The 15604-nt window shown below is 48.2% G+C and overlaps 5 protein-coding genes across 5 annotated transcripts; 4 read left to right on the plus strand and 1 right to left on the minus strand.

Moving 5' to 3' along the window:
* Positions 1 to 1441: 1441 nt before the first annotated feature.
* On the plus strand, positions 1442 to 3017 carry ARB_00282 (uncharacterized protein; the record flags this gene model as incomplete). The annotated part of the gene is made up of 2 exons (XM_003013418.1): positions 1442 to 1726; positions 1902 to 3017. 2 exons carry the CDS (start codon positions 1442 to 1444, stop codon positions 3015 to 3017), a joined length of 1401 nt encoding a protein of 466 aa, XP_003013464.1.
* A 1003-nt stretch (positions 3018 to 4020) lies between these two features.
* ARB_00283 (NUDIX family hydrolase, putative) lies at positions 4021 to 4855 on the plus strand (the record flags this gene model as incomplete). Its single annotated transcript, XM_003013419.1, has 2 exons — positions 4021 to 4186; positions 4374 to 4855. 2 exons carry the CDS (start codon positions 4021 to 4023, stop codon positions 4853 to 4855), a joined length of 648 nt encoding a protein of 215 aa, XP_003013465.1.
* Positions 4856 to 5193: 338 nt separating this feature from the next.
* ARB_00284 (uncharacterized protein) lies at positions 5194 to 5545 on the plus strand (the record flags this gene model as incomplete). Its single annotated transcript, XM_003013420.1, has 2 exons — positions 5194 to 5225; positions 5338 to 5545. 2 exons carry the CDS (start codon positions 5194 to 5196, stop codon positions 5543 to 5545), a joined length of 240 nt encoding a protein of 79 aa, XP_003013466.1.
* A 1045-nt stretch (positions 5546 to 6590) lies between these two features.
* Positions 6591 to 8290, minus strand: ARB_00285 (uncharacterized protein; the record flags this gene model as incomplete). The annotated part of the gene is made up of 2 exons (XM_003013421.1): positions 6591 to 6720; positions 6819 to 8290. 2 exons carry the CDS (start codon positions 8288 to 8290, stop codon positions 6591 to 6593), a joined length of 1602 nt encoding a protein of 533 aa, XP_003013467.1.
* A 3231-nt stretch (positions 8291 to 11521) lies between these two features.
* On the plus strand, positions 11522 to 15559 carry ARB_00286 (sensor histidine kinase/response regulator, putative; the record flags this gene model as incomplete). The annotated part of the gene is made up of 1 exon (XM_003013422.1): positions 11522 to 15559. The coding sequence occupies one exon, from the start codon at positions 11522 to 11524 to the stop codon at positions 15557 to 15559; it is 4038 nt and encodes a 1345-aa protein (XP_003013468.1).
* Between the last annotated feature and the right edge of the window lie 45 nt (positions 15560 to 15604).

Here is a 15604-nt window from a genome sequence, read left to right on the forward strand (position 1 = left end):
AACAGATATTGCCCTTATGCGGCCTGAGCATAGCGTCCCATGCTTCTCTGTGCAGGTCTGGTCCAGGGATATGATAAGGTATGGGGGCAGCGCAGTTGCGACTCGGATGTGCGAAGTGAAGAATCGCAGGTAAACACACTAGAGACCTATCTAGGAGGAGAAGAAAGGCCGGGGTTATATGTAACAGGTGTATATCTGGCTCCTTAGCGCTTGCAAGATGTGACTTGGTTGCTCCGTCGCTCCGTCGCCTCGTCGCTTGGTCGCTTGGTCGCTTGGTCGCTTGTTTTTGTTCTTTTCTTGCTTGTTGATTTTCTCGCGGGGAGAAAAAAAGGCAAGGAGGAAAACATAGTACCTAAAGAGGACTAGCGCATATTACATCTAATTAGTCATCATGGAGGTTATGATGTAATTAGATGACGAGTATCTTACATGGACAAAGGGGTATTTTACGAGTAACCTTGTTATCGCAATACGCTAAAGGAAGCGACCGCGAAGGAAAGATGCAATCGGACGAAGACAAAGAAGACAACCGCAGTAGTAGCAAGGAAAAGAAGACGATAAGAACCGAGAAGCAGCTGGCGACGGGCACGCACCGGGTGTTTGGTGTTGAAACACCTGGGGATGCTCTGCAGCCATAGCTCCAACTCCAAACGTCATGGATGGCCGTCTTCAAAAGCCCTTCCTACCACCAGCTCAGCTCATGACCATGTGAGCAGCTACTAACTACATAACTACATAACTAGACATCGTAGTATCCGTATCATCTATATCTACTATGACCATTCAATATTGCCTCGACTTCTCCCGTCCGCTTCTCATCGACTTCTCTCACGGTGTTGCTTACTAAGTTAGTATGACTAAGCACAACCCACAAGCGGGAAAATGTTCCTATAAAACCTCAAAATTTACTTGTTTGATTTTTTTTTCTTCGGGTTTTTCTCTTTCTTCCCTTGGGAAAAAAGATATCTCCCCGCCAACAGGTCGTTTTTTTCGAGTCAGACGCTGTTGACGGTTATTCACATTCTTTTTTCCTCGTTGATCTACAGCCAGGTATAAATATATACACATTTTCGCCCGCAGCAATGCCTCTATCTAACGGGGATGGCCGCAAAGCCAGCACGGTTACCTCGCTGGGTGGGCGCACGGAGTTTGTTGACTGCTCCAAGGCCCTGGACCTCCTGAAAACGGAGTATACGTCTGGAGATGGCCTAGATATCAAGGAGTTGCTTGACTCGAACAAGCGCGGGGCTTTGACTTACAATGACTTCCTGGTACTCCCTGGATATATCGGTACAGCAGCCATTTCCTTATCGATAACTCTCCATACGAACAGGCAGTCTAATGATGAATCCGTTTGATAGGATTTCCCGCGTCTGATGTAACTTTGCAGTCCCCTGTAACGAAGCGCATTTCTTTAAATGTGCCTCTACTCTCTTCTCCCATGGACACTGTCACTGAACACTCCATGGCTATCCATATGGCACTTTTGGGAGGCCTCGGTGTGATTCACCACAACTGTTCGGCCGAAGAGCAGGCTGAAATGGTTAGGAAGGTGAAACGATATGAGAACGGGTTTATCCTCGACCCAGTCGTCATCTCTCCAAAGACTACAGTCGCCGAGGTCAAGGAGTTGAAGCAGAAGTGGGGATTCGGAGGATTTCCTGTGACTGGTAAGTCATATATTTATATATTATTTATGTTTTATCAAACCCCTTCCAATGATGTTGTACATCTTATCTTAAACTTTCGTTCAACTGCACGCGGCGAAAGCTGCCCTGGAGAGCAACAGATTATGATCTGAGATTGCCCGTTCCCATGACCCAATCCTTTTGGTCTATAGAAGTCGAACGATCTGACTGACTGGATTTGAATAAATAGAAAATGGCGACCTTCGCTCCAAGCTGGTTGGTATTGTCACCAGCAGGGACATCCAATTTCACCCCGAGTTGAGCGATCCGGTTACCGCTGTCATGACCACCGACCTTGTAACTGCTCCCTCTGGCACTACCTTAGCTGAAGCCAACGAAGTCCTTCGTGCTTCCAAAAAGGGCAAACTCCCAATTGTTGATGAGGCAGGAAATATTGTTTCTCTGCTTTCTCGCTCTGACCTGATGAAGAACCTCCACTACCCACTTGCTTCTAAGCTTCCCGACTCGAAGCAGCTTATTTGCGCTGCGTCTATCGGCACTCGTCCCGCTGACAAGGACAGACTTCAGAAGCTTGTTGAGGCTGGCCTTGACGTTGTTGTCCTCGACAGCAGCCAGGGTAACAGCATGTACCAGATCGAGATGATTAAACACATCAAGGCTACACATCCGGAAATTGACGTCATTGCCGGTAACGTCGTCACTCGCGAGCAAGCCGCGTCTCTAATTGCTGCCGGTGCCGATGGCCTCAGAATCGGTATGGGCAGTGGTAGTGCTTGCATCACCCAGGAAGTTATGGCAGTTGGCAGACCCCAAGCAGCCGCTGTTCACAGCGTAACTGAATTCGCCTCACGTTTCGGCGTTCCCTGTATTGCCGATGGTGGTGTCCAGAACGTGGGTCATATCGTCAAGGCTCTTGCCATGGGTGCTTCCACCGTAATGATGGGCGGTCTTTTGGCCGGTACCACGGAGTCTCCAGGCCAGTATTTCGTCAGCCGCGAAGGACAACTCGTCAAAGCTTACCGTGGAATGGGTAGCATTGATGCCATGGAGGAAAAGAAGGCAGGCGGCAGCTCCACTGGTAACAAGAGCACTGCCGGTACTGCCAGATATTTTTCTGAGAAGGACAGCCTGCTTGTCGCTCAGGGTGTCTCTGGCTCCGTCCTAGACCGTGGCTCCATCACCAAGTTCGTTCCATATCTCATTGCCGGTGTCCAGCACTCGTTCCAGGATATGGGTGTCAAGAGCTTGCGTGAACTACACGATGGTGTCGCGAAGGGAACTGTTCGCTTCGAGGTCCGAACTACCAGTGCCCAAGCCGAAGGAAATGTCCACGGCCTACATACCTACGATAAGAAGCTGTACTCTTAAGTAAGGCATCGCGACGTCTACCAATTTACTTTGCTAAGTCCTTATCTCCTTGACATATTTATTTCAATTACTGGCGAAGTTTCAGGAGTTCTGAAGTGGTGGTGTATCTGTCGGTCAAGGGCGGTTTGGCATGCCAGTTGATCTAATGTTCAACTACTTAAAAAGTTTACGGATTCTTCAAGCGATAGTTATGTAGCCGATGACAGAATGGACAGTAATTCATATACCTTGAATATCTGAATATCCGTAACACCTGACTGCTTGTGCCGGCCGTTATATCACGTTGACTAACTCGGTTCCAAGTCGGGCTTGTATAACGATGAAACAACCTCGGGATAATCAATAGCCTTTCCCTAACTCGTTACTCCAATAAACTAACTAGTTAACTTAGTTGATTAGTTGGCCGGTGAGTTATCACAGGTCAAACTCGTATACACAAGAAACATCACGACACAACGATGGCCTGTATCGTCGTTGAATGTCACTTTCATGGGCTTCGTCGCATAAATCCTAGTGTTATCTGCCCCTCTTACTTTCTACGGCGGTATATCTCCGCGTCCAGAATTCTACAACAGTCGTGCCTTTGTCCAGATAATTCGTTGCGCAGACCAGCGCAATCAAAGAGAAAGAATACAATAAATTATACCCAAAGGGCAGCTTACTCAAGCGTTCGCATTATACCACAGTATCAAAAGCCAATGGCGTCCAGTGATACTAAAAAGCAGGCAATCGATTATAAAATTCCCCGGCCAAGTTCAAGGTAACAGCTTTCCTTAGAGAACGACAATGACAATAACTCCACTAACTCTAAGGTAGTGTTATACTTGTATCCCCTCAAAATGAAGTCCTCCTGCTTCATCGGGTGAAAACATCCTCTTCATTCCCGTCAGCGCACGTATTTCCGGGTGGAAACATATCTTCCCAGGACGGCGACTTTCCACCAGCAGGGCACCCAGATAGTCATGACGATGGAGCTTACTACAGAAAGGCTGCAATCCGCGAAATGTTCGAAGAGAGTGGAATACTGCTTGCGAAAAACAAGAGTACCGGCCAGCTGGTGAAGCTTAGTCCAACAGAGCGAGAGGAAGGCCGACATGCCATCCATAGGAATGAGATCACATTTGATCAATGGTTAAAGAGGGTAGATGCAGACTCTGAGGCAGACACTGGTAAGTTACTCGCTCACGGTATACCTTCAAAAAGGATGTTTGGAATGTTAACAAAGGGGCGCAGAAATGCTGATTCCCTTCTCACATTGGATAACACCCGCTATAAATGCTCGCCGTTTCACAACACAAATGTACATTTATTTTCTACCCCCTGCAAATGATACCACTGGCGACACTGTAAATCCAGGATTAAGCAGCGAAGAATTCCAAGCGCCTACTTCCGATGGCGGGTTGGAAATCACCGAAGCGCAGTTCCTCCCAGCATCGGAGTGGCTACGACGTGCGAAGATGGACGAGATAATCATGTTCCCTCCCCAGGTGCTATTACTGAGCTTCGTCGCGCAGTTTCTCGAAAGAGCAGGTGAAAGGACACCGATACCGGCAGCAGAGTCATACAAACGACGAGAAGAGCTGATCAAGTTTATTCACTCGGGTAACCCTGCATGGTCTCATAAATTCATTTCCCCACGGCCGTTGGGTAGCATGCCTGATGGCAGGTTGATTATGGATTTAAACTACCCGGGTCAGGAACTGGAAGGAACTGGCAAAAGAGGGGATCCAGAAAGGGTTATCCTGGTGAAGTTCAAAAAAGAAGGGCCCAGAGGAGTAGAAGTACGATGGCTCAGCGAGGTTAAACCTCATCTGCAAGACCATAATAGCTCGCTCTAGGTTTGATTCTATAGCTGCCACCGCTACTACGAAGCCGGAGTATCATGCCTTTATATTTATATCTTGAGGCTTATATCCTAGATAGATGTCGAGATGTGTTTGTCCCTCCTTGCATCTTACTTAAACTTTTGATATTGAGCCAAACCTTAAACTCACCCGCTGTAACTATTGAATCACATGACCCACAACCGAAAAAAAATGATTTTCACTTTATCTCGCGCAGACAGCAAAAGCATCAAGACATCGACAAGAGAAGATAACATCTGATTCCACTCCCTCGCCGTCTCCCTTCGATCAACCCTTTCTCACTCAAATTTACTACCGTCTATTCCGCCAAAATGGAGAACGAGAAGGGCGAAATCGTCGATCTGTACGCACAAACCCCCAGGAGCTCTTATCTATCGTCTAAAGGGTCGAACGAACCGTCTCAGCAGTTGCTAACGAGAATCTATATGAAATAGCTACGTCCCACGCAAGTGCAGTGCCACCAACCGTATCATTAAGGCCAAGGACCACGCTTCCGTCCAAATCAGCATCGCTAAGGTTGATGAGAACGGCCGATACACCGGTGAAAACCAGGTCTATGCTCTCTCCGGATTCGTACGAGCTATGGGCGAGGGTGATGACAGCTTGAACCGTTTGGCTCAGCGGGATGGATTCTTGAAGAACGTCTGGAGCGCAAGCCGATAAGCGTGAGGGGAGAAACCGTGGTTTAGACGTCAAATGGTACATATCACCCGCACATTCTCATTACCTGAAAGCGGACAAAATATGCGGCTGGGAACCTAAGAGAATACTGAAGGAGTAGGATAAGTGCTGATGTGATCTTGTGCGCAGGTCGATTTTCTTGAAACGAGGACGGAATGGTCAATGGGAATGAATATTTCAGGAATTTCAGATATTATGAAGACTCTGGCGCTACTCTAATCTTTTTCGAGGATGCGACGATACGAACCCATTGAATAAAATAATGGTGGAAACGAACAGAGCAAAAAAATGAAATAATATAAAAATTCTAAATAATTCCTTCTCCTTGCCAGTACACCACTCTCGTCTCCACATACTACACCATTTTGCTTCCTGGATAGCTAAGTGGGTAGAGCACAATAATCATATCATTTGTTCCTCAAATATACCATTGTTCCTCAAGCTACTTGTCCGTCATCATCTTCTATCCCATTTCTTGAACTTACATATGAACCGGTACTCCAACTTTCTCGTTCTAATCGAGATATGTGAATAACTATCCCGGTTCCCAGACGTGGGCGAGGAGGTCGATTCACAAAAACCAGCTTTTTGTTGTAATCATTATTACCGGGAGAATGACAACTGCCTTCTGATGAGCTGTGACGGTCAAGATCACACGTCAGAGCACAGATACGGGCAGGACAGAATTATCACATGTGAATATTCTTTTTAGGCATTTTGTTCTTTTCTTTTCTTTGAGACTCCATAGCTCTTCTAGGGGGTAGAATGATCACGTCACGGTCATTATGAATACAATTCCTTGCAGCGGCTAAAGAATACGGTTTAAAGCCAGCCAGAAGGTGTAACAATGGGTTGGTGTTTGTTTTTGTTATTAATTTATTCCAGGAGTATCATTCGACAAGTCTATTATCCTCGTCCCATGATTGAAGTAAGGCTGTAGAAAAGCAGGAGTAAGGTGGAGAGTAGGCGACTGGGATTGTTTGATGCCTCATGTGCACAATATAGCTTCTGCAAAATGGTGCTTCATTTATTCCTTCTCTAGGCGCACGGCAGGATTCGATTCAACGAAGTTCAGGTTTACTTTATGTCCTACCAAATCTCGAATATTGTTCACACCATATCTGTTCACGAAGTAAAAACAAAAGTATGTTAGCAAGCTGTTGAGCTCGGTATCTAAATCCAGACACATAGCTCGCACGGACTAGAGAAACGGAAAGGGACAGGGTTGTTGGGATAGTTAGGGGAAGATACTTACTTGATCATGGTTGGTCGCTCCAAACTCAATCCCCAGCCATAAACTTGCATATCACTTGGGATACCCATTGGCTCCAACATCTCCGGCCTGAACATACCACTATTTCCAATTTCGACCCATTTCTTCAAAGTGGGGTGGTAGCCGAAGATCTCCATACTGGGTTCTGTGTAGGGGTTGTAGGCAGGCTTGAAGCGCAGACCATGGATACCCATCTTAGCAAAGAAGACTTCCATGAAGCCGATCAGACCGCCAAGCGAGAGGCCGAAATCTGCAATGACACCTTCAATCTGCTGGAACTCCGCAAGATGAGTTGCATCGAGAGTTTCGTTGCGGAAGACCTTGTCAATACTGAAGTAGCGGGCGGGACGTGGATTTTGTGCTAGCTTTTGAAGCATATAAGCTGAGACAGAGGTGGTATGTGTTCGTAGGACAAGGCGCAATGATTCATCCGCACTCCAGGGATAACGATAACCAATAGAGCCGTTAAAACCCGTCTCATGAGCAGCGTGAACGTTTTGCCAGTATTTCTCATAGTCCAGTGGTTTGAGGGTATTCGTAGAAGAAGCATAGCGGTGGGTCTGGTTTAAACTTGAGAGATGGATGTCACCTTCCGGGTCAGCCCTTGGTTTATCCGCCTGTACTGGGTCGGAGATATAGAATGTGTCTTGGAGATCGCGGGCAGGGTGTTGCTGTGGCACAAAAAGAGCGTCGAAGTTCCAGAAACCAGATTCAACGTAACGGTTGGTAGGCATCTCCTGGAAGCCCATTTCAAAGAAAATTTGTCTGAATTCGTGGCGGACTTTATTCAATGGGTGCAAGGCGCCACTTGGGGTGATGGCTCCCTTGGCCTTGAAGTTATATCCCTTCAGCTTTGCCGTCTTCCATGAGCCATCCGCTAACATATCCACAGTTAGATCTGTTTCCTCCTTTACAAACTCTCTGGCGTACTTGGGGCCTTTCCAAAACTTATAAACAAACACTTTTTGGGTATTGATAAGCTTCCGCTTCCGTAGTTCCGCTAGAACTTTGGCGTCTGGGTGTGTCTTCGTTTTTTGGATGGTAACCAGCTGCTCACGAGACGTGTCCTCTATTGAACCTGTAGCTGCCTTCAATGTATCTTTGTCCTTTTTAATCCACCCCTTTTTAAATGCGTTTCCTGTCCCAACCTTGGCAATCTCCTTTCCAACAATATCCGGCAGGTCAGCAATCTTCAACCCCTCCATCGCAGCGCTGACGGCTTCGAAAACTCTGGCTTCATGACTGCCATTGGCGACGATACCTTCAGCCTCGGGCAGTAGATACACTTCTTCGCTTTCTATCGTCTCTTGCAACACCATGTCCCTTGCGGCAAGACGGTCTAGAGCAGCCTTGACGCTCTGCGCGGGGGCTGATGGGAAGGCATGGTTCGACAATTGCGGCTCGTCCGTCGAAGCGAGGACGTCTAAAACTTGGGAAGTAAGGTCAGAGGCCATCTTTGCAGCTTGCACTCCGATCCACAGCCCGCTAACCACAGGGACTGAGCGAAGCTGGCACAGGTTGTTTGGGAGTTACTCGGGCGTTTTTGATAGTCGATAGTTTGTGACTCTTATCTTGTGCGGATGGGGCATTCCATTTGATAGGGTCACGTGAGTCGCCCGGCCAGAGCCCACATGGGGATAGCTACAGAAGACAAACGCATTTTCATGGAAGAAAAGAGAAGAAGGAATGAATAGGTATGACGACATGCTGTTGTATGAATCCATCCGGGCGTAGTGATTTTGATCCTTGTAAGATGCTGATCCCAACGATTCGTGGCTATCATGGCTGTCACTCTTTGTACCCGATCATATTTCTTTGCTATAGCTAGCTAACTAACTAACTAACCAACTAACTAGTAGATTCACATGAGAAATGGAGGCCATCACTGGATAGACATAACTATGTAGGTGATGCGCCTCCCCGAGGACGGGTTGTCCAGGGCCCGATCGCGGCTCGAAATGACAGATTAGAAATCTCCCAAGTACCTTGGTCAAGCACATTTTTATACGAATATACAGTGATAATAATAACATAACAATAACAATAACAATAATAATAATAATCAAGGCATAACTCCCGGCAGGATTGCGGAGACAATTCTCCCCGCCGGTAACTGTTGAACTGGATCAACTAACTAGCTGGGCTATGGGCAGCCGCACCATTGGTCCAATAGATTACCCTTCGACAGCCTCACATTGACCACAGACAAGAGCTTTCAATACTTAAAAGTCAAACCAAACAACGAGAGGGAGCATAAATCAAGGGTGAACCCCTGTACCGCGTATACGGGAACATGAGTAGAGATGCCAGGGTGATGCACGCTTCCGGGAGAGGGGCGAAGAGGGAGGGAAGGGGGAGGAAGAATCCGTCCAGGAGTCGACCAACCGGCGATGGGGGAAGAAGAGACGGTTCCCTGGCCATGGACATCTCGACTGTCCCTCTCTCATCTATCCGACACTAAAGCTAGTTTAATACGACAACTATAGTTTCCGCACATATACCTATTTCGCATCCCTCACTCTCACCCTCCCCAGCGTGTGGAGGGGCTCACTTGACAGCTGTTCTTGTCGACGGGACAGTCCAGATCCCAATCTATGCACATGATCGGATAATCCGTGGAAGGGGGCATGTACAGAATCATCTGGCTGCACAACCAACGGGACTTGAAAAAAAAAAAAGAAAGAAAAAGAAAAAGAAAAAGAAAACGAAGAAGAAGACGACGACGGGCGAGAGAGAGAGAGAGAGAGAGAGAGCCTGTATTTGTGTATGGAGTAGCTATTACTTATCAGGTAAAAGGCCCAGCAGTGATGACGAGTAGATTCATGCTTGCTGTTCGTCTCCGCCCCAGGCAGCAAGCGGGAAGTTGACTGTCAACGTACATAACCAAGAACTAGTTAGCGTATCCGACCAACTGTCTGGCGCGTTACCGGCTAATGTAAGTACATGTCGAGTACATATAAAATAGTCGACTCCATCGCCAATATGCAGGCAGAAAGGAGAAAAGGAACAACTAACTGTGACCGGAGAGACATCACCACGAGCTCACCGTCTCTCTCGGAGTTTGGACAGAGGGACTCACCCCATTGGCTGCCTGTGATGCCGGTGTAACCCATCCCATGCGGAGGCGAGGCTTTTCTCTTTTTGCTCTTGCTCTCTCTCACTTTACCTCTCATTTTTGCCCGGCTGCTGCTGCTCTCTCCCAACTGTACAGAGCATGTCGTCTGATATGTTGGCGATCAAGCTGGGCGACCAAACTAGCCCAGATCCAACCCGAGCCCCATCCCCGTCCATAGGCAACACCAGCAACGCTTGCGTTTCAAGTGACGGTGCTGATCTTGCTGCTTAAGCTCGCCATCGTTTAAACTAAAATAGGGGGAGGGGGGGGAGAGGGGAGGGGATGGACGGGTAGATGCCTTGGAGGTGGTGGTGGTGGTGGACAGAGAGGGCTATCACGCTGCTCTCCCTCTCCTGGGGCAGAACCTGCGGCTAGGTTCAGTCTAAACATGCTAGTCCTTGCTCGATAAATAGCTAGTCAGTCAACCGTTCGTTTAAAGCCAGGAAATAAGAAAATAAGAAGCCCGCCAGCGAGTCTCCCAACGCTCGCACAAGCACAAACGGGGGTGTCAGGACGAGAGGGCAACGAGAGCGCTGCCAAAAAGCAACGAGCATCCCCCAGTCGCTGGACGCTGTCGGTCGTCGTCATAAGTAGCTGGCAAGTACCTACCATGCATCCGCAGCCTGCAGGGTGAAGGAGTACCGTTGCAAAGAAGTGACTTCTGCCTCGCCCTCGCCGCCTTGCCTAGCTGGCCCTGTCTTTCTTGTCCTCTTCTTGTCCTCCTGTCTGCTTCCTGTCTCCCGGCGTCTCTCTGGCCTGCCTGGCCTGCCTGTCCATCCTGTCCTGCCGGTCCTGCTGTGTCTCTGCTTTCTTCCCGCTGCCGCCGCCTCTCGAACTTTTCTGTCGTCGTCGTTTCTCGCGCTTAGTCAGCAGGAGAGCGAGAGAGAGGGAGAAAGCTAGGGCCCCCTTTTTCTACCGCTCACGCACCGCTTCTTTTTCTGCCACTCCCCCCTTTGCCCGCCTTTTCTTCCTCCCGACTTCGACTTCGACTTCGATTTCGATTTCGACTTCGACCTCAAACCTGCCCCAGCCCTCGCCCACCCACGCTCTCTCTCCCGCATCTCGGTTTCGGCGTCGTCTTTGCCCGCCGCCTATCGCTGTCTCGACCGGCTGCACTGCGTACGGGCCTCTCGCGGCCTCGTTGTAGTGTTGGCTTTTCTCTCCTGGACTCCAGAGACGTTCGAACCCGCCGCTCCTCACTTTCTCGCCTACGCTACCCCGGATCGCCCTGTCGACCTCATATCGCCCACCAACTCCTTTTTCTTTTCTTTTTTCCGCTTCCTTTTCTCTTACATAGCACACTCCCTCCTCGTCTGATCGCCTCCAATGTCGAATTCGCGCTGACTGCGTGGTGTGTACGCATCTGAGCTTTGGATATCAAGCCTACTGTCTCGGTTGTCGTCGACTCGTTCCACGTTGCAAAGTGGTTGAAACGGGCGAGAAATAAAAAATAAAAAGAGGCTAGGGGAAAGAAGAAGCAAGCTAAACCAGCCAGAGGAAACACGGAATAAGTATTCTTAAAAAGACGAAAAGGAAAGGAGAACTATTATATTATTTTTCAGCGACCATCATGGCTCCAGAGGACGAGACGTTGTTAGCTGCTGCTGCTCTACTTCAGAGCCTAGCAAAGGATACACCACTACCCGCCTCGTTCCCTTTCAACGGCCACAAGTACAACCAGCCTCCAAAGAATGGTTGTGATGTCGCCAAAATCAAGCTTCCCGGGTTAGAAAGTGATGGAAAGGCCGCATTAGAGCGTGAAATAGCTGCTCTTATCGGGCGAGTTAACACTTTACAGTTCTTTGTGGTATGTTCAGGAAATCATTTACTCTGTCCCTGTCTTGTGGTACCATGGGGGGTTTATGATCTCTCTAACTGTTCTCTGCAGCCGCCCTCTCGACACACTCGTGCGTCGAATCTTAAGAATATCAATAATGAGCCCGACAACGACCAAGACACTGACTCGAAAACCATTTGTGAAGATGACACCAGCGAAGAAGACGATGACGATGAAGATGATGACATTGTCCAAGTTAAGAATCCTTATGAAGACGATATAACTTATCTACGGAACCGTGTTCAATTACAGGCCGATGAGATCAAGTTGCAAAAGGAAATAATCACTCGTGTGCGAGACGAGCTACGGTTACAAGAAGAGCGTACTAAGAACGCACTGGTCAAGGTAGAAACAGAAGATGTCGGCCTTCTTGAGCGTGAACTTCGGAAACATCAACAGGCAAACGAGGCCTTCCAGAAGGCTCTCAGGGAAATCGGAGGTATTATCACTCAAGTCGCCAATGGTGACCTCTCCATGAAAGTACAGATACACCCACTTGAGATGGACCCCGAAATTACCACTTTCAAACGCACCATAAACACCATGATGGACCAACTCCAGGTATTCGGAAGTGAAGTGTCTAGGGTGGCAAGAGAGGTCGGAACTGAAGGTATTCTTGGTGGTCAAGCCCAGATCACTGGTGTTAACGGCATCTGGAAGGAGTTGACTGAAAATGTCAATATCATGGCCAGCAATCTCACTGACCAGGTCCGAGAAATTGCTACTGTCACTACTGCCGTCGCCCATGGTGACTTGAGTCAAAAGATCGAACGCCGCGCCAAAGGAGAGATTCTTGAACTTCAACAGACAATCAACACTATGGTGGACCAACTTCGGACTTTTGCAACTGAAGTCACTCGTGTCGCTCGTGACGTCGGAACTGAGGGTGTTCTGGGCGGCCAAGCTCAGATTGAGGGGGTGAAGGGCATGTGGAACGAGTTGACAGTTAATGTCAACGCTATGGCCGAGAACCTCACCACCCAAGTCCGAGATATTGCTATGGTTACCACTGCTGTCGCCAAAGGTGATCTTACCCAAAAGGTTCAAGCCAACTGCAAGGGTGAAATTCTGGCATTGAAGACCATCATTAATTCAATGGTTGACCAACTTAAGCAATTTGCTCAAGAGGTCACCAAGATTGCCAAGGAGGTCGGAACAGATGGTATGCTTGGTGGCCAAGCTACTGTCCATGATGTCGAAGGAACCTGGAAGGATCTTACGGAGAATGTGAACGGCATGGCCATGAATCTTACGACCCAGGTCAGAGAAATTGCTGATGTCACTACGGCTGTCGCAAAGGGAGATCTCACCAAAAAGGTTACTGCTGAAGTCAAGGGAGAAATTTTGGATTTGAAGAACACCATCAACAGCATGGTGGATCGATTGAATACATTCGCCTTTGAGGTCAGCAAAGTTGCTCGAGAGGTCGGAACTGATGGAACTCTTGGTGGGCAAGCAAAGGTCGACAACGTCGAAGGAAAGTGGAAAGACCTAACCGACAATGTCAACACTATGGCTCAGAATCTCACTGTCCAAGTGCGAGCTATATCTAATGTCACCCAGGCTATTGCTAAAGGAAACATGAACAAGAAGATCGACGTCCACGCGCAAGGTGAAATACTCACTTTGAAAGACACCATCAACAACATGGTTGACCGACTTGCCAACTTTGCTCATGAGCTGAAAAGAGTTGCCCGTGATGTCGGCGTTGATGGAAAGATGGGAGGGCAAGCCAACGTTGAAGGTATCTCTGGAAGATGGAAAGAAATTACGGAGGATGTCAACACCATGGCAGACAACCTTACCTCCCAAGTGCGCGCCTTTGGAGAAATTACGGATGCCGCCACAGATGGTGATTTCACAAAACTCATTACTGTTGAAGCATCTGGTGAGATGGACGAATTGAAAAAGAAGATCAACAAGATGGTATCAAGCCTCAGAGACAGTATTCAGAGAAATACAGCTGCTCGAGAAGCCGCCGAATTGGCTAATCGCACAAAATCTGAATTCCTGGCTAACATGAGTCACGAAATCCGTACGCCAATGAATGGTATCATCGGTATGACCCAGCTTACTCTTGATACTGATGATCTCAAGCCTTATCCTCGTGAAATGTTGAATGTCGTGCACAGCTTGGCCAACAGTCTGTTGACCATCATTGACGACATACTCGATATCTCTAAGATCGAGGCTAATAGGATGGTCATTGAGAGTATCCCCTTCACAATGAGGGGTACAGTTTTCAATGCCCTGAAAACTCTTGCTGTGAAGGCCAATGAGAAGTTTCTCAACTTGACATACCAGGTTGATAGTTCAGTGCCCGACTATGTCATTGGAGACCCCTTCCGTCTCCGCCAAATTATCCTTAATCTAGTTGGAAATGCGATCAAATTCACTGAACATGGAGAAGTCACTCTTGAGATCAAGAAGCATGTACCTCCACCACCTGCAGAGGGCGAGCCTGAACGTGAGGTCTGCGCCGACGATGAGTACGCCTACGAGTTCTCCGTCCAGGATACTGGTATTGGTATTGCTAAGGATAAGTTGGACATGATTTTCGATACTTTCCAGCAAGCAGACGGTTCTACCACTCGCAAGTTTGGTGGCACCGGGTTGGGATTGTCTATCTCCAAGCGCTTGGTTAACCTTATGGGCGGTGACGTCTGGGTCACTTCAGAATACGGTCGCGGTAGTACCTTCCACTTCACCTGCGTTGTCAAGAAGGCAGATCAATCTCTGGATGTTATTGCCTCCTCTTTGATGCCGTACAAGGGGCATTCCGTCCTATTCATTGACAAGGGATTCACTGGAGACTATGCCGAAAATATCATTGGTATGCTCAGGGCCCTTGATTTGGTTCCAATTGTTGTCCACAATGAAAACAATGTGCCTCCGCCAGAAATCAAAGACGAAGAAGGGAAAGAGGCAGGACATGCTTATGATGTTATCATTGTCGACATGATTGAAACTGCACGAACCCTCCGGACCTTCGATGAGTTCAAATATATTCCCATCGTGCTTCTATGCCCCGTGGTCTCTGTTAGCTTAAAATCTGCGCTTGACCTTGGAATTACATCATACATGACAACCCCATGCCAGCCAATTGATCTCGGCAACGGCATGCTCCCTGCACTAGAGGGCCGTTCTACACCCCTCACTTCGGACGACTCTCGATCTTTCGATATCCTCCTGGCAGAAGATAATGATGTTAACCAGAAGGTCGCCGTTAAAATACTAGAGAAATGCAATCATGGGGTCACCGTCGTCGGCAACGGACTCCAGGCACTCGAGACTATCAAGAAGCGCCGCTTCGATGTTATCCTTATGGATGTCCAAATGCCAATTATGGGTGGTTTTGAAGCAACTGGTGAGATCCGTGCATACGAGAAGCGCCACGGCCTGACAAGAACACCCATCATTGCCTTGACTGCACACGCTATGTTGGGAGACCGCGAGAAATGTATTCAGGCGCAAATGGATGAATACCTCTCTAAGCCACTTAAGCAAACCCAGATGATGCAGACGATTCTGAAATGCACTACTCTAGGAGGCCCACTCCTTGAGAAGAGCAACAATGACTCAAGACTTGGCATTAACACACAAATGCATGGCAGAAATCGAATGCACTCTTCTGATTATCGGGACCGACGCCCACGCCCACCACGTCACCTAGATTCACGAGCTTACGGAGGTGCTGAAGGACCAACAAGCTCAACACCTGAAGCCAAGAAGGCTACGACCAGTGAAGATGAACCAGTGAGTCGTTCATAGTACATATCGTAAGCTAATCTACATACTTCATCTACTGACAGCTTG

This window comes from Trichophyton benhamiae (genome assembly GCF_000151125.1).
Source record: "Trichophyton benhamiae CBS 112371 chromosome Unknown contig00070.0, whole genome shotgun sequence".
NCBI classification, from domain to species: Eukaryota; Fungi; Ascomycota; class Eurotiomycetes; order Onygenales; family Arthrodermataceae; genus Trichophyton; species Trichophyton benhamiae.